The sequence below is a fragment of the Siphateles boraxobius genome, unplaced genomic scaffold, assembly GCF_051911475.1.
Source record: "Siphateles boraxobius isolate OS27281-9 unplaced genomic scaffold, OSU_SipBor_1 61, whole genome shotgun sequence".
Taxonomy (NCBI): Eukaryota; Metazoa; Chordata; class Actinopteri; order Cypriniformes; family Leuciscidae; genus Siphateles; species Siphateles boraxobius.
This window is the reverse complement of record NW_027509188.1, coordinates 11,832,704-11,855,246: the sequence shown is the minus strand read 5'-3', so window position 1 is coordinate 11,855,246 and position 22,543 is coordinate 11,832,704. Positions and strand designations below refer to the sequence as shown.

The window sequence follows — 22,543 nt, the reverse complement described above, 5'->3', positions numbered from 1 at the left end:
TCTTTCCTTAGTTGTTCTGTCCTATCTATCATATGTTGCTGATTCATTAAAAAGCTTAAAAATTAAAAATAAATGTCTTTTAATTATATAGTATATATTTTGTCCGTATATTGTTTAACAAAGTTATGAAAATAATGTTTAAGTCAAGCTTGATGTATTTCACAAAAGAATAATAACAGTCTCTTCCCCACAGTGAGCCATACAGGTATAGTTTATTAGGTAATTCGGCACTGTTTTTTTATTTTTATTATTTTAGTATTGGATCGGTACTCGGTATCGGCCAATACTGAATCCCAGGTATCGGAGGCAAAAAAGGCGGATCGTGCCACCCCTAATATATATATATATTATTTTTTAAAGTAGGCCAATATATTTTGTCATACATATTTTAAAGTTAAGGATTCATTAGTCTGATATAGCTTACATTGGAACAAACCTATAATAACATCTTAGTTGATGAGTTTATTTTTGACAAAACATACAATATATTTAACACATGAGCAGAAACTGGCTAACAAAAGCTTATTACTTGTCTATTTTAGAGTAAAAACTCTATAATCTATCCAAAACTACGAAATGTTGCCTTTCATATTTCATCTGTAACATAGTAAACAACAGTGCGCATCTGTGCTGTTCATTCATTCACACACAGAAACCCAATTAATATTTAAACAGTCTTTTTGCAAGCTAGTAAACAAAAGCGCCCATCTGTGCCGCTAATTCATTCAAACACAGAAACGTGATTCAAATTTAAACGTTTACAAACACTATTCCATATCGTGATTAGAACAAAGCACAAGAATAAAAAACTTACTCACAATTCTCGGCTAGATCCGTCGCTCCTCCAAATGAAAATAAACCAGCACATGTTCTGAGGTAAATGTCCCAGAGGTATTCCTCACAGCCTCGCAAGACGACATAGTACATTAATCTGATTAAACTCGGTGTGTTTTATCGAGTTGATGTGGGCGTTGACACGTTTGCATGTGTTACCTCAGATCATTTGCGTTTGAATAGCGCGCGCTCTCCGTGGGCGTCACATTATCAGAATAATGAGCTGAGAGAACGTTAATGAGAACGGCTGACCTCTCTCTGTCTTTATATAGATTACATAAACAGAGAATATCTATTTTGAATTAGATAATTTAAATATACACACTTAAATGATTATAAAGATATATTGCTCATGCCTGGGTGAGAAGTATTCGCTGAGTTTTGTTTAAGTTTAGAGACATTCTCCAGAAAAAAAGTTCACGGAGAGGTTTATTTTCTTTATTTTACAAAAGCACAATGTTTTATTTTGATTGTAAGTGGACAAATTAAAAAGTAGACATTTAACAGTTTATTTTTTCATATTTTTTAAGTCTGTATGACCAAAAATGACAGAGTATTTTAAGTCTATTTTGCTGCAATGTGAAAAAAATCGAGCAAAACGCGCTGGTGCGTTTGCCGACCCCAGGGGGTTAATTTGACATCCCAAGCTCATGGCTGAGATCTTTCTTGTGTTTGTGATCACACACACTACACCTTGAGGGGTCCAGACACTTCCAGTGCAGCAGCTTTGGTATTCTCGTTCCCATAATGCTAAACTCAGCACAGCATTGAGTAGCTTTTGAAAGGAAACGTCTGGGATTAATTGACTGTAACCCTGTTCCCTGAAAAAGCGGGAATGAGATGCTGCGCTACATCGCTGCACTAGGGGCATGTCAAGATGTCTCTTTAGACGAAGTAATACCTGAAGGTGCACCTGTTTCACGTCTATTTATAGCCTCTCGCGAGCGCACATTCCAATGACATATTTGTCAGTGAACGTCATCCTCCCTTACTGTCTCTCTAGTTGCTTTTGCAGTAGTAATAGATAAGATGACAAGAAGCTATTGGAGACAGACTTGGAGACTAGGAGACTTAGTGTTAGTGAACCCAAATGCAGGTATTTATTGACAAATATAAAGAATGGATCAATACAGGTAAATAATCCTAGTCAGACAGTTCATTTTTTCCTCTTTTGCTAGGGTGACAAAGAATTAGTGGTGGGACACCAAGGCTTTCTGAAGGCCTCCATCAAATTATCTTGAAAATCGGTTCATGACTCAAAGCTTTTAACACAATGTGCATTAGCGACATCTGGTGGTCAGACTTGAAAACTGTGTCGGATCATCTGAGCCCCGGTATCAACCGTCCCTCCACTACAGAGAATCCTCACACACAGGGCAATATGTGAGCCGTCACAGAAACCAGGGACACAAGTCGGCAGCACAACTTTCGAGCAAAATGAGAAAGAAGAGTTTTTTTTCAAAATTGGTGATTTTCAATTTTTTGGAGAATCTGTTAATTGAAATCACGAAGAAGCCTCTCCGTGTTTGAGATAGCAGTATTGGTATATTTAAAAGCTAACATTTTGAGGTTGAAATCGGCTTGTTTTCGGAGATTCTAGCATGCAGTAGGGGCGTGGCGTGTCATTGTCTGTGTGTATTTCCATACTGAATAACCCGGCGCTTTTGCCCCCGCCCTCCAAGTCAACCACATGGCTACTTATTATGCTGTGCTCTGGCCAGCTCTCTCTGATATCAAAATTCAATGAAGATGGATGCCGCAAAGATTGTCGCAGACGAGATGAACCGTCTGGCAGTTACACCGAAAATGTTTTCGCCGCACTTCGTGGGCTCGGGAAACTGAACCGGAGGTATGGGCGCAGCGCGCTCGCCCTCAGTGCTTCAATACGGCGGCTCGGCTCGCTGACAGCGGTGGCTGGCTGTTTCATATGTGACGGAGAATCGAAATAGAGGATGCAGTTAAGACCTTTGCTGCTGCGATGAAGGCCTGCCGTGCGTGTTTCTGAAATGTAAGTTAAGCTTCATTTGCTCTTTAGTCGTTATTTAAGATGCTGAACCTGCTGATGATATAATGTGCTTGCGGACATTTCATTTGTGTGTGTATACGCACATAAGAAAGTGGTGTAAAGAGATTTGCAACAGTAATTTGAGGAGGTGAAATGTGATTATTTGGAAAATTGCAGAAATGACTGCTTAAAGAAAAATGCCAGCAGGCATTTGCCTCCTACATAAACTTTAATATTGTTGACATTTTGGGCACACGAGCGTTGCGTACTATTTGCGCTATAGATATGTAGGCCTATGGCTTATTGGTCTTTGTTTGTTGTTGTTGGTTTTGCGTTATATGTATATGGCATATTGGTCTTTGTGTGTTGTTGCTGGTTTTGCGTTATACTGTATGTATATGGCATATTGGCCTTTGTGTGTTGTTGCTGGTTTTGCGTTATATGCAGGCTATATGGCATATTGGTCTTTGTGTGTTGTTGCTGGTTTTGCGTTATATGTATATGGCATATTGGTCTTTATGTGTTGTTGCTGGTTTCGCGTTATATGCAGGCTATATGGCATTATTGGTCTTTGTGTGTTGTTGCTGGTACGTTGCAAATAGAGGGGCAGCACAATTGTTTTTCGCCTAGTGCGGCAGAAGTGCACTCATTCGAAGTGTAAAAAAAGCTGTAAAGCACATGGAGGAGCTTTACAGGGGGTATGGCTTATCTAAATGAGATGTAAATGAGCCCTATTGTCACCCCCAGCAGCAGAGACAGGTGAGAACTGCACAATCTTTAGCTCGTTTTCTCCTCTTTGAGCTTTTTTAAGTGCCTACTTTAAAATGGCCACAACTTCTCCAAATATTATCAGATTTCCACATGTTACACATCGTTGGAAAGCTTGGATATTACACTCTCAGAATCTATGAATAACTCAAAATGCCCCAGAACCGACTTGTGTCCCTAGTTTCCGTGACTGGTCACATATGTGAGATGAGGATAAGCACACACCACTGGAGGATAAAGGTAAGTATACAGGAGACTATTACTGCACACAGTGAATGGAGGGAGATCACTGGTGTTACACCCCGTCTAGGTCAAAGGATGTAACATGACAAACAAAAACTAAATATGAAATTATTAAATTATAATATATTTCTATCAAGTTAAACCAAACTTTCATTTTGACGGGTTGCCGTGAAGTGTCACGATTGCCTGATCAGCGATGCAGCTGATCTCACTCACGATGCCAGCTGCAGTTAATCTCCTCACCTTTAAATACTCACCGTTTTCTCATCTCCTTTGACAGATCGTTGTTTGAAGTCCTTCGTGCAGTGTGTCTGGTCCTGTTCCTGTTCGACGTTCCACAGTCTCGTGCTTCTTGTTCCTGGTCGTTGTTTCCTGTGGTTTACGTTCTGTGTCTGGATCCGTCACTACCTTTCACCTTCGCACTTCATCTCGTCTGTTCTGTGTTGACCATCAAAGTCCCTGCGCCACCTGCCTTCATCTGATTCGGGACTTCCTTATTGCCTTTAAATAAAAGAGTTTACTTGCTATTGCTTCCTGTCTTCAGTCATGACATGATGACCTTAGAGTTTCTGTGTTTATGACCCCAGGTGAAATAGACGTAGTATTAAATGTATTAAAAATATACTTGAAATTCAGGTAGAATGTTTATAATACATCTGTATTCCCAACATGCTTATTTGAAGTGCATTAAAATATATAGAATTGCATTTTAATATATTTCTAAAAAGTATACTAGAAGTGGTAATAAATAGATGCTTAGTTACACGTTTAAGAAATATGCTAAATACAAGCATAATTGTAATTTGTATTTCTAAAAACTACACTACAAATACTTTGGTAAAGAATATATTCTTAGTTACATAGCATAATTTTAGTGCAGTTTTAGTGTATTTAAAGAAAACATACTTATGTTGTTCTTACTTAAAAACGAGCCCCGCTAGTTGGGTGCTATGTTGTATTTATTTTCCCCTTAAATTACTAAGATTTCCATCACACATCTCCATAGCCTTTACATACCAAAATATTTGATACTACCTTCAGGTTATGAGCGCTGTCCGCTGGTTAGAAATTCCCAAGGGGAGTCCAAGCCAAACTCAGTCTGGATCCCGGCGCTCTCAAAGCTCGATGGGACATCCAGGTCCAGATAATAGGTTTTAGAAGAAAATCACTCTGCTTTTTATAGAGAAGTTTACGAATCACCACAATCAATGGTTTCGTTTTATTAACAAAGTACAGAATAAAAATCCACATAAAAAAAAAAAAAAAACGAGTAGTCTTCACCACTAGGGTCAGCCTTGAAGTGTTGAAGGCCTCACAATTTATACCCTTAAGAATCACAGGGTTTCCCCCTAAGCACAAAGCTTTTGCATCATATATAAAAAGAAATACAGCATTTGGCAAGACAGTTATACAGCAACCGTCAGCTTAGGCCCTCTTGTTCCTAGAACCCTTCACAGATGTTTTGCAATACTCGTTTCCAATTTGCAATACTCGTATATATATATATATATATATTCATTATATAAATATATAAATACATACATATACATATATACATCTAAAAATACATTGCTCTATACCTATTCATACATATATGAGTTACACATCACACTTACTTCATGACTTTTCGGAAACAAACTCAACACGAGGTGTCGAATTTCAAATGAAGTTTTAACAATAAAAACACTATTGTTACCACATTATAATAAACATCTATGCTTGAGCAGATATCTACGAACACAGTATTTCATAGTAAACACCGGCCTATACATTAAATCTATCATGTTAGTGTAAACACTCATACTAGCCTACTTTTATATCACAATATGTTTTATATTAAGGAGCATAAAAACATTCTTGTGCCATACATGTATATTTATTTAGCATTTAAAGGTTGCCTACCTGTCTGTAGTTCAAATTTCAACGTTTCCGTCGATTTCATACTTTTTAGTCTAGCAACAGTTCAACTACAATGTGAAGTTTATGCAACAATAACACTTTAACTAATATAATTCAGAATACATTTTGTACCTTAAAATCTTTCTTATCTTTAAATCGCATTTCTTCTTCTGAGGTAAATCCAATGTAAGCTCACAGCATGTCTTCCAAACTTGAGGAAAAGCAGAGGACTGATTAAGTTTGGTGCTGTGTTTTGAGGTAATGAGGGCGTTTACAGGTTTGCGTTCCTTCACATGGACGATTTGCATGTGAATCTCTTTTTGCGGTCACAATAGGGCTAATGAGCACACGCTTGAGAAACTGGACATCCTGTTGGTTTCATACAAATTTACTTAAACTGAGAATATTTGTTTTCGTTTTGAATTAGATAATTTAAAAGTACACACTTAAATGTTTATAAAGATATATTGCTCAGGTATGTGTGACAATTATTCGCTGAGTTTTGTTTCAGTTTATAGACGTGCTCAAGAAAAAAAAGTTCAGAGAGGCAGAAAGCATCCCTGTTTATTTTCTTTATTTTACAAAAGCACAATGTTTTGTTTTGATTGTAAGTGGACACATTCAAAAGTAGACATCTTACAGATTATTTTTTCATATTGAGTCTATTGTGGTACTATGTGAAGAAAATCCAGCAGAACGTGCCGGCGCGTTTGTCGACCCCAGAGGGTTAAACCCTCAGCTATTATATATTCATTGTCTTGTTTTAATGTTTCCTGCTGGTGTTTATTAAATATAAGTGTTCGTCGTCTTTCTGCTTCAAGCCTTTTATCTCAGATTCTCTAGTCAAGCCAGCGTGTGACAGTCACTGATTTATCATGCAGCTCAAAGCATTATGGGTAGAATCTCTCTACTGGCTATTCTGATTCATCAACACAGTTTCACTGATGATTTAGAATAAACCCTAAACCCAGGATAGAGCGGCTGAGTGAATGTGGTCTGGACTGTGTGGATGAGACTCATTGTGTCTCTGTTGACGCTGTAGAAGGACAGAGTTCCTGCACTGTGATCCACAAACACTCCTATTTTACTGTGATACACACACACTCCTATTCTACGGCTAATGGGTTTTACAGGGAGTTCAGTCTCTACGTTATTGTGTCTGATTGAGTATCTGGAGGAAGAGCAGAACAAACCCCAGGACTGATCATTAAATCCAAACCGACACTTATTATATCGTCCCTTCCTGCTGATGCTCTTGTATGACACTGATATTAACACATATTCTCCACGCCACTCAATCTCCCAGTAACGGCGTTCACACACACTCTCTCTACACAACACCTGAGGACACGCATCAAATCTGTCTGGATGATCAGGATACGGCTGGACTGTGAGAGTGTCAGTGAATTTAATCACTCTGTTATTCCCAGACAGACAGAGGCGTTTATGTGCTGTGTTCAGATCCAGATTGAGCTGATGGGAATCTGATGGAGATAAAAACATATCAGAATCAGGAATTATGAATCTGATCTTTTAATGTACTCTGTAAAAATTATTTTTGGTGCTTGTTAAACAATTCAAATGAGTTAAAACCACACAATTTCTAGTATATGTTCAGTATATACTGAACATTTTGTCTTTACCTAATTTTATTGTGTAAAATCCACTTGAATATGTGAAACTGAAGTTTACTTAATCTATTTGAACTATCTGAATAATTAGTGTTGAATTAACTTAAACTGGGCAGTGGACTTTTAGTTCCCAGCATGCATAGCGTCATTGATGCAGTGTCTCATTCCCTGTTCTCAGAGAACAGAGATTACAGTCGCAACCTAGACGTTCCCAGCATTCTTTGCTTACATGTAGGTTTTGACCAGGAGAGTAAATGTTGAAATTAAGTGCTATTTTAGATGTTTTTGAGGGAAATGCCTGTTAGTGTTTAATGTTCAGTTATGTTTGACATGTAAAAGTGTTTCAGTTATGTCAGTTTTGTTCAGAAGAGTGTTTGTGTTCAGGCTGTGAGAGGCGACATGACAAACATCATGTGATGCTTCACTCAATCAGCAAAAACTGCACTCATGCCAGCACTGAGACAAGTCTCTTCTTACTTCCTCATCCCGTATGTTACACACAGTTACAATAAACATAAGTGTCTTTAACATTTGATAGTTATTACCTAAATCAGGAACATAAATCTATTTGGTTGGTTCAACAGAACATTATTTGTTTAAATTAACTTGTTTTAGTCTTGTTGTACAGACCTAAACTAATTGTGTGGAAAGGTTATTCTTAATTTAAGTTCATTGAACAAACATTTTTTAAGTGTACAGAATAATTTCAATTGATGATATCTCAAAAATGTTTTGTCTGTTCGATCTGAAAAAAAAAATAGCTGGCTCCAATTTTTTGAAAATGATTTCACTTGGCATAGAAATTACAAGTTTAACCAGGCTGAATCAATGTTAGGGAACACTTTATTTTAAGGGTCCATAATCATGTGGGTAGTTAAGGATTTACACACAGGTAGTTAATGATTAACTGAAAATATTGCAATGGAATAACGGAATATTAGCCATTTTGGTATCACTTTATTTTACAGTGTTCTTGTTACATATGTTACATGTACTTATCATTGTAATAACAGTAAATTATGCATAATTCCATGCAATCCTACCCTAACTCTATAGTAAGTGCATATTATTAATTAATATCACTCAGTACTTAAATGTATAACTACACTGTAACAATGACACCTTAAAATAAATTTTAATAGATTTAGTTCTATAAGAACTAAAACTACCAACAATGTCAAAAGGACAGGCAAATGCATTAGATACACCCCTTACTCATGATGAACTCCGTTGTAACGGACAAAACGTTACTTGCTGTATTATTGTATTTTACTGTTGTTGATGCCCTAGTGTGATGTATTTGGGTCACATTGTAACGCTTTGACCAGGATAGCTCTCACGAAGTCAATAGAAGAAAGAGTTTAGAGGCGTAATGGCTGTATCACGCACATTTAATGGCAGGTAACACAGGCAACGCGATCCTCTCACACATGAGAGATTACTCTTTCAGCGTCACAAAATAAAACAAGTGAAACAAAAGTATATAAAGATGTAGAGCACACTTAGCATCTACGGTGGATCACACTCAACTCAACAGCGTCATCACGCATAGCGCACGTCATGAATGACGTGATCAGTCTCTTAAAGGGGCACACCACACAATAATGTGATGCATGTAAATACACAGTTTCGTTCTTTACTACATGTAGTAACAACAGGAGCAGCTTGAGGGCGCTATTGCCTGGAGGTAACCGGACATATAAACTCACCTACCATAGAGTAAGTCAGTTCGTTTGGTAGAGGGAAATCAAATGGTTGAACTCACACTACCTTCTTGCTTCTCTAAAGTCCTTTGTTGAGAACTCTTTGGGCCCTATCTTGCACCCGGCGCAAATGACTTTGTACACTGACGCATGTATAATTCCTATTTTGCACCCGCGCAAAGCGGACTTTTCCCTCCACAGACACACGTCGGTTAACTAAGAAATACACTTGCGCTCCCCGGGGCGGTTCAGCACAAAGAGGAGGCGTGTTCTGGCGCAAACTTTCCCTCATGCTATTTTGCTGTTCTATAAAACAATTGCGCCACTGACCAGAAAAAAACCTAGTCCAAAGTCAATGGCGCGTTGCGCGTACATTCAGATGCTATTTTAAGCGCATGCTTGGCCATAATACAGAGTGTGAACAACGCGCATACACTGTAGATGATTCTCTCATCACAGATGCATTTAACTTTTTGCAAATGATACATTATTATAAGGAAAAATATTAAAACACGAGGGAAATCATTGTTGTGTCCATGACGATGGGGAAAATAGGCATAAAGCTTACACATTTACCCAAATTATTATATGCATGTTTAACCGAAGCTAATTTGGGTGGGTTTGTCCCATCCCCAATGTCACTTCTCTTTCTTTTACGGCCCTGACGAGAACATCGATCTCCTCGGCTGTGAACCGATTCTGAAGCGCGCCTGGTAAATGCGCCGTTATAATAGTATTGCGCCATGGAGCAAGTGCACCTCGTTCATCATGCTCTTAAAGAGAATGTGATATGACGCTCTTATTGGTTTGTTTCCCGTTACGCCCAAACCACACCTATGAATAATGAAGCTACTTCAGACCAACCCCTTTTAGATTTGCGCCAGGCGCAAGAGGCATTTATCCCGCCTTTAAAATAGCAACAGCGCCGAGATCCGCACGCAGAAGTTACTTGCGCTTTGCGCTTTGACACTTGCGTTTCAGATCGTTAAAATAGTTTCTGCTCAACTGTGAGTATGGATGATTTATATACTTGACGTTTCATTTGTTTCATAAGATCACTGATGTTAGCTATTTGCTTTCTTTCTAGAAAGAACTTTTAATTTCCACATGTTCTTTTGTGAACACTGATTGAATACTAGAGACAGTGAATCCAAGTGCAATCCACGCTGGCAACGAGGCTACAGCACATGGCCAGCAACGTGGTGCTGGGGACAACGTTTCACTGAACACTGTTGACTGTGATCTTTTCTCACATTGTGGATTGTAGGATTACAACCATTGTATTGCACTCAAATAGCCTTGTGGAGTAGAAACTCATTTCATCTTCATCATCACTTCAACTTATCAAAAGACAGGACATTCAAACGATAAGTTTACTTCATCTCATTGACTCATTATTGAAGAGACAAAGACCTTGAGAGTGCATTGCAGTTTGTTTATTGTCTGTTAGGCACATGTATTAAGGTTAAATATGATTTTTTTTTGTGAAAACATTTATTTATCAGTACATGTCAAAGATCTGTTGAACTCCTCAGAGTAACATCTTTAAAAAAAGGAGGTGTTGCACCATAAAGCACTAGATAAAATGCCAAAAGAATGGAGATGATTTAAAACACTGGACAAACCTATCACTTATCGGTCGCATTGCTACAGTTAAAATGAAAACTTTACCACAAGTCAACTATCTGTTCTCAATGCTTCCAACAACACCCACCGATAAATGGTTTAAATCACTTGATTCATTAACCTCTCACTTCAATTGGAATAACAAAACACCTAAAATATCTCTGGAAAAATTACAAAAGATAAAGTCACAAGGCGGCCTAGAAGCTCCAAATTTTCAATATTACTTTTTAGCAAACCAGCTACAATATTTATATAAATGGATTCACAAAAACAATCATAATAAATTATTGAAAGAATTAGAACAAAATCAATGCAAAAATACTTTAGTTTCAGACCTCGCCTTCCTTCCAAAATCAATTAAGAAAATGCACTATTTTAAGAATATTACAATTGCATCAACTCTGACAACCTGCTGGAAAGTAAACAAAATTAATAATTCACCACTAACACCATGTAGACATACCTCCATCTAGCACCTGATTTCCAACTATGCAATAAACCTGTCAATTTTCCATCATGGCCACAAAATGGAATTACTCACATCCATCACTTATTTCAAAATAACCAATTTTCATAATTTAAAACACTAGACCAGAGGTACAGTCTTGGGGGAGAACAGTTTCTCCAATATCAACTAATTAAATCCATAGTTAAATCCAAGATCAAGTCAAGTCAAGTCAAGTCATCCTCATTTATATAGCGCTTTTAACAATGTAGATTGTTTCAAAGCAGCTTTACAGAGATAAAGATATAATTTAAGGTAACAGAGATTGGTTTGGTTTTATAGTGGCTCTTGAAAAATGTTTTTTCCAGCTAAAGTTAGTTTTGATTGATTCACTTCCATCTAAATGATAATTTGTTATTAAATTAGGGGCCGCTAAGACGACACCGTTCTCTCTAAACAGACTTTAAACGTGAACCTGTGATAGACGCTGATGGCGTTCACATGCGCATTAAGAATTGATTCTATAGTTATGTGCGTTTGAATATATGTGCGCAGGTTTGTAATTCCTTACACACCATGCCTAAACAAACTACTTGTCTATAAATTTTGATTCAGAATTTTTATTTTATCTTATCACTTTGGGTAGGTACGCGAACCGAAAAATTCCACAACGCTTTATCTGTAGAGTGGTATAGGGATCCTCCATAGGGAGAGGCTAGTTGGGTTATTGATTATCAACATAATCAATAACCCACTTCATCCCTCTCGGTTAATTGAAGACATAATGCAAATCACTAACTCCAACAAATTAATATCCAAACTACATAAACTTATATCAAATAATGATGCAAGAATTTTAATACCCATGACCAAATTGGAAAAAGATTTATCCTTCTCCCTCAACACCGACCTCTGGAAGGAAATCTGTAACAATACTGTGGCGAGGGGGGCGAAGTGGGCGAAGTGGTTTAGCGAAGTCTGTAGCGGGAGAGAGAGGAGGGAGCCGAGCCGTAAGTAGGTCAAGTGCAGTGGATGAACACCTGTGTCTGATTGCAGTAATTGGCGTGTAGAGACCGCATAAAAGCCGGCGGGAACGAGAGAGAGAGAGTTGGACTGGGAACTCGCGTGCTGCTGCCAAGTGGAAATCACCGTCAAGCTACTGTTCGTCGTGTTTTAGTTTAATGTTGTGCTGTGTCGCCAAGGTGACTCGGTGAATGCGCTAGTGTGCGCCTCTCTTTTATTTTGTTTATTTTGTGTTTTAATAAACCACGAGTCCCAGTCACGCCGACCCCTGTCTTCTTCCTTCCACACACACACTGAACTTCATCACAAATACATTTTCAATGACTAACAATACAAACCTCTAACTCATACAGTTCAAGATTATTCACAGGACTCAAATCACCGAAAGAAAGAAGTTTAGAATGGGCTTGAGGGACACTGATATTTGTTCACAGTGTACATAGGGGACATAGACGACTACTTTCATGCCACATGGACCTGTCAACCAGTTTACTCATTTTGGATATCAGTGACCACAAAACTCTCAATTATCACAGGCTGTAGAATCCTTCCATCTCCGTCTCTGTTTACTCAGTAACAGCATAGAAGTTGATAATCTCCCAGTCAAATATAAAAACCCACTCCACATTTCTCTAACTATCGCCAAGAATTAATTTTGCTAAACTGGAAATCAAGAAATGTTATACATATCAATCACTGGACCAATCTTCTTACAGAATACATTACATAAGAAAAAATAACATACACTAACAAGAATATTGTATCTACATCTACGAAGGGAGGTGTCTATGTTGAGAGGGTCTGTTGGTTGTGCTCACTGGCAGTTGTGGAGCAGCTCCCAGACCTAGAGAATAGTGTATATCTACAAAAATTGTATTGACCAGTCTAAATGTATTATTACTATTACTATTATTACTATTACTATTATTACTAATGCTACCACTACTACTTATTACTACTTCTACTACAACTCTATTACTATTACTATGATTGTCTTAAATTGCCTCTATCTATATCACTAAAATATCCCATTGCTTAAACTTACCAATGTACCACTATATCGACATCTGTGTATACTAATTGATTTACATAATGTTATATTTCTGTGATTTACCATGTAGCGACTGACCGAAATCCTGTTTTCCTTTCACTACTGAACAAATATGAACACATATGTTTAATTCACAAAACTTTGAACCATGTGAAATGGTGCCCCAATGTCTGCCAGCAGGTCATTGATTAACTCCATTTATGACGCATTGCGCAATCAAGAAACAGGTCCCCGTTGTTCTCGAAACCCTCACGTGGTGCACACCACGGATGGACAATATGCCCTAAGGATACACACACACCACAAATACCCGCACACAAACGTCCTTTGTGTGCAACTTAGGATAGGAATGTCCTTAATGTATATAACACAGAATTGTATCTAACCTTCCTGTATGCATGCGTCACAGGTCGGGGGGGCCAAGCCAGACTGCGCCCACCCCTCAAACCCAGGACCACCTCGAGGAGCGTACCAGAGACCAGGCAGACAAGAAGAATTTCTAAAAGTAACAATCTTTATTGAATAAAAGCAAAAATTAAAAGTCTTAACGCGGGCTTCGTCTCTCTTTCCAGGGAGGAGGCCGAGGGGTTCACTGCGAGGGCCCGGGTTACTGGCCGCCACAGAGGAGGAAGGAGTCAAACGCCCGTCCGGCGTGCAGGTAAGTACCGTGGTAAGTGGACTCTTTTCGGCGTTATACAGGCGGGCAGCGACCCGCGCAAACCAGGGCCGGGGCCACGGGCCAGGAGGGGACTCTCTCCACAGGACAGGTGGGTAGCAGGTAAGTTTTTCCCAAGCGTCATCTACTCGGTAGATGTCCGGCACAGGGGGCGATGGAGTCCAGGAGGGGGACTCGCTGCCGGCCAGATAGGTAGTCGGGTAGGCAGATCCTCTCCGTGTAGGGTGCTCTCCTCCGTGGCGTCACTGAGCAGCAGGTGTGAGGTCCTCCGGATGCCTTTCCACCCTTGACGGCTCCACCCAGAGACAAGGGTCCCCTCTAACCCAAGATAGAGACAAGTTTATAGGTTCAATTCTATTTCGGTGAAGTAAGGACTTACGGCTGGAGCGGGTGGGTCTGAACAAGCAGCGTTGCTGCAGGGATATACCTCTCCTCTGAACAGGCAGCACACAGGAAGGCAGAGGCAGACGAATCTTCTATTTAAATAGACAAAGCCTTTGATACAAGAACGAACATGATCCTTTCGTATAATGGAGAATCGGCTTACGGCTGGGCTGGGTTGCTCCACACAGGCAATAGGGCTGGGATGTGTCTCTCCTCCGACCAGGCAGCACCCACGAAGGTGGTGGCAGGAGAATGGCTGGGCTGGGTTGCTCCACACAGGCACTAAGGCTGGGATGTGTCCCTCCTCCGACCAGGCAGCACCCACGAAGGCGGTGGCAGGAGAATCTTAAATAGACGGAGCATTTGATACAAGAGCAAACATGATCCTTCCGTATAATGGAGACTCAGGCTTACGGCTGGGCTAGGTGGTTCCCACGGCAACACTAAGGCTGGGGTGTGTTTCTCCTCCGAACAGGCAGCACACACGAAGGCGGCGGCAGAAGAACGTTCTATTTAAATAGACAAGACAAGTTAAACAGGACAATCACACTCCTCTCTCATATCACAGGACCTGGTGGCCGACATGGAACATACACATTCAACCTGAGGGCTTTGCTCCGCAACACTGGGCGAGGACGTGGACTGGAGAGTACTGGCAGTTAAGTAAATGTGTACATCCACACACTGCAACTTCACGTCAAGTCCAATACTGTGTGACACTTCATTTCAGGCACCGCAATCCACTCTCAAACCTTCGTGCAATAAGGCCAGCACTCACCCACTGTTCAATCCCTCCACTGTTGCGCTGGATCAATACTCAGAAGCTGAAGAGATGCAGAGGACTTCACACCGCATGGAACACAGCATCTTCAACACTCTTCAACACTCATCAGAAGATATCAGGGTTTCACAGATGAATCAGTTCACACTCTTTGTGGTAATTATATTTGTGGTCAATACACTTCACAATTCCTTATTCAGTTCAATACACAACATGCATTCACACGGATCCGGTGTTTCATTACTTATCTTTCTCTCTCGAGTGATGACATTCTCCAATCTTGACTCAATCTCCAAAGTACACTCACTGCACATCCAATTCACGTTCCAGCTTGTACTCCCACAACCACTGTTGCACCCCTTTCCAGTCAGATCCTCACAGCCGCTCCAAAAATCCCAGCAAATCCAAGCCACTGCCAAAAGAATCGATTTCTCCCGGGGAAGTACCACACGCGAATGCCTTTTCCTTTTCCTTTTAACTGCTTCACTAGGCTGTGTTTTCCAATCACCAATCCCCACACCAAACGCCCGCACCTGGTACAGCTTAGCTAAATCAGCTGTCACTGTCATGGCAACTGACAACAAGCAAACCCGCACGGTGTGTCAGTGAAATTGTCCCGGGGGGAAACACACTCCCAGCGGAAATTGGTTCCGCTGGATTTGTCACCTTGTGACACATGCATATCTAATTAGTTTTGTCTTATTCTATAGATGTAATTGGAGACTGGTCTGTAACTTCAAATCTTAAGTGTATTTCTAAAGAAAGATTACCTAAAAGGATCATCTTCTGTAACTCTCCCTCTTGCTAGGTCATACAACTTTATGACCCCCAAAAGGAATTCCAAGGGAATCACAGCTCCCACTTAAATTCTGATAAAGAAAGAGGAATAGACTCTGCAATCTTATATTTTCTATAAGTATAACCACTTAAGAAATGTATAAACATGAATTTGATCTTTCCTAGGTCATGGTAGCCAGTATTATGGCTTTATAGTCGTGTGAGTGAACATTAAATGTGTGTAATTCTGCATATGAATGTAACTTTATGTTTATTCTACTCTTTCCGGCCATTCTTGGTACCTGTTTGACCGTCTTGTTTTGACTAAACCAGTCATACATAGGATATTACAGTAAAATGTATTGTTCTGTGTGTATAATCTTTCTGGCTAGAAATGACAAAATTTTATAGCATCATCAATTATCCTGACAAGACAAAGAAGAACTTTTCCCGCTCGAGATGCTCTAAGATGATTGGTTCACATACGCAAAGCAGGCGTGAACCCCTCCTCTCTATAAGAGACTGACACAGAAGTTTCTCAAAGAGCACTTTCCCTGTGAGAGGTTTCCGGTCCCATGGCTCCTTAGGGAGCTTTACACTGCGTTTCTTTTCTTTTTCTTTCTTTACTAAGTTTTATTTTCATGTTCGCCTCTCCCTCCCGTGGGAGATGAACTCTGAACTATTTCCATGGTAACTTCACGTTCGGTGAACCTTTAAAACTTCCCGCGAGTCTGCTCGCCCCGGAAGACACGAGAGAACAAGCCTATAGCGCCGAAGGACAAACACGCATACGACTCTGCGTTCTTCAGCTCACACAAAGAGAACCATACGCATTCGCAAGTATAGGTTATTGATTTGATTTGATTGATGTGATTTCTTGTTGCCTCTCTAAGGGTTATTGTCTGTGCTTTTTGCCATGCTGCGATCACCCCGGTGATCTCTCTCATCCTGACCGTTAGTTTCACTTTCCCATCCTCTATCTCTCTCTCTATATATATATATATATTTCACTCTCTCTCTCTCTCACTCAATCTCTCTCTCTCTCTCTCACTCAATCTCTCTCTCTCTCACTCCCGTTGTTATTGGTTTGTCTCGTTAGTTTTACTGTTTATTGTACATACATGTATCCCGGGTTATTATATTCTTGATTGCTAATTGTCTAAAGTGCTCATTTTTACAAAGTCAATGAAATGTTCGACCCTTTAGCTACAAAGCTTTACAATTCGTTACTATTTCAGTAACCTAAATTTTATAATAACAAGAAGGTGATTTTTCATGGCCAGAAAATAGCTTTTTTGGAATTATAAGAAAGAGATAATTTTTGTTGAAAATTGATAAGTTAATCTTACGGCCGTTTGCTGGACAAACAGATTGTTCGATAACTAAATTAATTCCATTTAAGGTTATCTCATATAATCGATCTGTAATGAGACTATTGATATATTAATGACGAACCATAACCCATTATGGTGATCTTTCATATATACAATCGATCTATTTTCAGCTTTGATAATTTAACTGTAATGTGCAATATATTAATCATTCATGATTAATTATTAAATTCCCTATATATAATTTGAGCTAATTTAATGTAAGACTCATTGTCGCTACAACAATCTATGAAGTAAACTGAACAATATGAATTATTATGTTTAATTAGTGTTGGTTTTAAAGTTGTAAACAGTAAAGCCAGAGATGCAGAGTGTTTTTTATATTTATTGTCAGCTATTACTGTCAGAAATTAAGCCTAGATACCTAGCTTTTGTTCTAATTTTATTAAATATATAGGCCCATAACATCTTTAAATTTAAATTCTTAAATGTAGTCAATAAAAGAGGTGGCATTAAAGCAGCATCTGAAGTTTCTTTTAGATGTATTTACACAATTTAATGCTGCTCAGAGTTGTAATTAAATGCATTTACACAGCAACTGCAATTGCATAATACAATGAGATTATTTTTTATGTTTTAAACATTTTGAATACAGAAATAATAAATAAATGACAAGATGAAACGATTATGAAATATCGCCAGTAGGTGGCAGCAAGTCACTGTGTCAATGAATGAGTCATTTTATTCAATCGATTCGCTCGAAACGCTGATTCATTCAGTAGTTAAAGGCTGTATGGCTATTGAATCACTCACTAGACCAGTGGTTCTCAAACTTTTTTTGTCGTGTCCCCCCTAAACCTTAAAAGAAATCTGCCCCCCCCCCCCCCCCCAAAAAAATGTAATAAATAAAAACCGAAAGATTTTTTTAAATAAAAAAAAAACGTCCAGTGAAAAGCAATAGTTTCACTTTGTAATTTCATTATTTCATATAACAGTAAGAGATGATAATAATACAGAATTTAACTTTTAATTTAAATAAACAAAAACATTTAAATATGTTAATACCATGGAATACCATGGAAATAAACAATGCTTCATTTTAATGAATTAATGAGTTATTACCAACCAAAACAGGTAACAAGTACACAGTACTTTGTTGAGTTGAAATTTAATAGTGGTGTTTTTCCCCTGGTAGTTTCTCTGTGTTACGGCCTGAGCCTTATGTTAATGTGTGTGTAGGTTGACCAACTACGATTGCTTTCCATAGCGGCATGATCGTCTCGATCACTGTTTTAGCTCTGTTAAGAGCTTGGCGTGCACTGGAGGAGAAGGGCATGAGTGGACGAACGGGAGAGCCCTGTGCGCGTCAGGATGTTTCCACCAGCCGCTGATAAACTGTGTTTCTATGTTGTTGGTTTCCGTGTTTTGTGGGTCTATGGTTGTTAATCTCTGTCAATATTATCTGTTGTCTTCTGACACGTGAGTCGTGTTCTAAGAATAAACTGTTAAAACGTTTATATCTTGCATTTTGTGTCTTTATGTTGCTTACCCCCTCCTTTAACGAGCACTTCAATAGTGGGGTTCGTAACACTCTGTAATTGCATACTAATCACCTTAACTAATTACACACTAATAAACTAATTACACACTAATAGACTATTTATTTACCAGGTAAATACTTAGTAATTAGTTTCTAGTTTCTCTGAATTTACATACCTGGTTTGTTAAAGCTTAACTACAGCATAAATAATGGCAAATATGTCTTTAATTTATGTAAAGTTAACCATTAACTATTGGTGTGTTAATGCTTCACTACTGCATAATTATGGACCTTTAAAATAAAGTGTTACTCAGTGTTATTTTTTTCAGTGTAGCTAAACTCTTCATGTTCAATATATCAGCAGTGTCTCAGTACAGTTTACCAGATATCCTGTGCAATCATCATTTACATGATCAACTCTAAACATTAGTGAGGTTTTCTGCTTGTTTTCTTAGTGACTTACATTGTAGGAAGTCGTTCCTGGTCTTGGGAACAACGTTGGTGAAAGTGACTGTGGAAACAGACATAAATAGTGTGATTATATGATTATGTCAAGAGAAAATGATCCCTGCATCCGTTCCTAAGACATTTCTAAAATGATCTTCTACATGATATGAGATGATGGAGGATCATTTCTGAGAGCAGAATCTCCAGGACTTTACCTCTGTCAGAGATCTTTTTGAGCTCTTCTTTGCAGAAATCCTCCAGTTTGTCTCTCAGCTGACGGATAGATTCTCTCATGCCATCAAAAGAGGAGAGATAACTGAAGGGATTGTCATTTACGTCTGTAGATTCAGGGGCAGTTGAGAGAGACTGGATACTCTACAGAAAACAGAAATCAAAGCTCATCACCTCCACACTTCATCAATAACCTGCTCTACTGTCAGATTTGTGTGGCTCTTGTTGATCTTTAGTAACTCTCCTCAATCCAGCCCTTCTCAAATTCATTGTATGACATTAGAGCAGCAAATTCTAGCGTTAGGCATTTACACTATATGTGAACTTTCTAAGAAATCATTTGGATAATAAAGCAATAACAACCAATAACTGCCAATTAAATAAATGTAACAGATCAAGCGCATCAGTGGTGTCACATTGAGGGCTGTTTCTAGACACAGGTGAAAAAGTTAACACGTGTACATAATGACACTGCATTTTAGCAGAAAATCACCATCTGCTAAGAACATTTAAGCATAAGATACATATTAGCATAAGAAAGATATCATTTTTTAAAAACGTTATTAGAAAGACTGTGATCATGTATCCAAATATTCAGTGTATATTGAAATTATATATATAAAAAAATGTAATGACAGCAACAGCAAAATACCATGTTGGGTTGGTTATAACCACATTTAAAAAGAAAACCATGAAAATGATCCATTCACATGTTGAAATAAAATGTAAAGGTCAGCAATATACCAAAATAATCCTAACTTTATCTGCTAACACTTTACAATAATGTTCAGTTATACGTTATTAGTTATGGATGAACTAATCATTTACAAAACATGACTATAAATTCATAAACGATTAATAAGTAGTATGCTAACGATTTACAAATGTGATGTAAATTATCTTTAAAAATAAAATTTTGTAAATCATGAAATAACCTAAGTCATTCATAAATGTTTCTTCACTTGAAATCAAATAAATAAATATGCTTCTTAAAAAATAGTGCTTTAACAGACCTGCATGTTTGTCTTACAACTTCATGATACATCAATAAATTATAAACTACAATGACCGGGAGGGGACATGTTTGGTTCACTTAGTTTTGTCGTGGCCATGAGTTATTAATTTATAGGAAAGTCCTATTAACTTGTGGGAATGTGGTAATAAGTCGTGGCCACAATATCATTTTGTCCAGGTAACGCTATCCTTATATGTGGGGGTGAAAACTTTTGAACAGGATGAAGATGGCCAAATTTTCCTATTTTGTTTAAATATATATATATAGAAAAATAGGAAACACTTTATTTTAAGGTGTAATTGTTACAGTGTAATTAAATATTTAAGTACAGTGTAATATTAATTAACTACATGTACTTACTATAGGGTTGGGGTAGGATTAGGATTTGGTTGAGGGTTAATTGCATGTAATTAGGCATAATTTACTTTTATTACTATGGTAATTACATGTAACATATGTAACAAGGACACTGTAAAATATAGTGTTTCCTAAAATTAATGTAATACTGCCCTTCAGAAGCAAAAGAAGATACTTAACATGTTTCCTGGAATACAAATTAATTACAATTTACCTTGAACTCTAAATGGTCCTCAGTGTGAAAAAATTGATCTCAAAATCATACAGTCACTGTTGGTAAGGGTTCAAATATGTAAAATATGCTGGAAAACCAAAGAAGGTGCAAGATATTTCTGAAGAATGTTGGGCAGTTTAACTGACAAACAAGGGACTCAAGAACAACCATCACAAAACAAAAGAAAACAGTCGTGGATCATCCAGGTAACAACACACAGTATTATGTTTTACAAAATACAAGTATTATGTAAAATACACTATATTGCCAAAAAGTATTGAGACACCCTCTAAATCATTGAATTCAGGTGTTCAAATAACTTCCATGGCCACAGTTGTGTAAAATCAAGCACCTATGAATGAATCTGGCAATCCGATGGACGAGTCTGGGTTTGGAGGTTGCCAGGAGAACGGTACTTACCTGACTGCATTGCGTCAAGTGCAAAGTTTGGTGGAGGGGGATTATGGTGTGGGGTTGTTATTCAGGGGTTTCAGGGCTTGGCCCCTTAGTTCCAGTGAAAGGAAGCATACCAAGACATTTTGGACAATTCCATGCTCTCAACTTTGTGGTAACAGTTTGGGGATGGATTCTTCCTGTTCCAACATGACTGCGCACCAGTGCACAAAGCGAGGTCCATAAAGACATGGATGAGTGAGTTTGGTGTGGAGGAACTTGATTGGCCTGCACAGAGTCCTGAACTCAACCCGATGGGATGAATTAGAGCAGAGACTGCGAGCCAAGCCTTCTCGTTAAACATCAGTGCCTGACCTAACAAATACAGCTTCTAGAAGAATGGTCAAAAATCCCCATAAAACACACTCCAAAACCTTGTGGAAAGCCTTCCCAGAAGAGTTGAAGCTGTTATAGCTGCAAAGAGTGGTCCAACTCCACATTAAACCCTACAGATTAAGAATGGTATGTCATTAAAGTTCATGTGCATGTAAAGGCTGACGTGCCAAAACTTTTGACAATATAGTGTATCTTATTCAGGACAGTACTAAATAAAAAAATAACATGCATTTTGTATGATCCCTCTTATTTTGTCAAAATTATTCACATTTTCACAAATTCTATAAGAGGACCACAAACTTTCAAGCAGCATTGTGTATATGTGTTTAATAGGCATAATAATAATAATAATAATAATTGATATATATATATATATATATAAAGACAAGAGTAGTGAATGGATTGAAAGTTGGATCTAAGATGGGGAGATGGATAAAAAGTTTTCTTGTAGGCGAGTTATGCGAGTTATATTATATATATTTATTGTAAGTATAAGTTTTTGAAATTGGAACTTTTGACTATCTTCTTCTTCTGCCCGCACCACACCCGTGACAGAAGAACAGACCGCAAAATGGACAATAGGATCCGCATAATCGTCCTGGCTCAGGAGAGCCAAAACGTTTTTGCTTTTGTGAAGGACTTTGATCTTCTTGAAGTCACAAGCACGCTTGATGATGTGAGCCTGAGGACCTTGTTCCGGATCAGGGCCACTTTCAATCGTCATTCCGACCTCCCGGACACCACCGGACTGGTCTGGAGAGAGACCGTCATCC

At 38.4% G+C, this 22,543-nt stretch overlaps 1 protein-coding gene across 1 annotated transcript in view; it reads right to left on the bottom strand.

The window, feature by feature from the left end:
* Positions 1 to 5,829: 5,829 nt before the first annotated feature.
* The window catches only part of LOC143718301 (tripartite motif-containing protein 16-like), a 76,494-nt gene continuing 59,780 nt past the window's right edge, over positions 5,830 to 22,543 (bottom strand). Inside the window, exons 4-6 of the mRNA XM_077209356.1 lie at positions 19,380 to 19,539; positions 19,181 to 19,228; positions 5,830 to 7,233 (exon numbers count right to left, since the gene is read on the bottom strand). Of these exons, the coding sequence (XP_077065471.1) occupies positions 6,677 to 7,233; positions 19,181 to 19,228; positions 19,380 to 19,539 (765 nt within the window). The 3' untranslated portion in view covers positions 5,830 to 6,676. The remainder of the gene's footprint in view (positions 7,234 to 19,180; positions 19,229 to 19,379; positions 19,540 to 22,543) is intronic.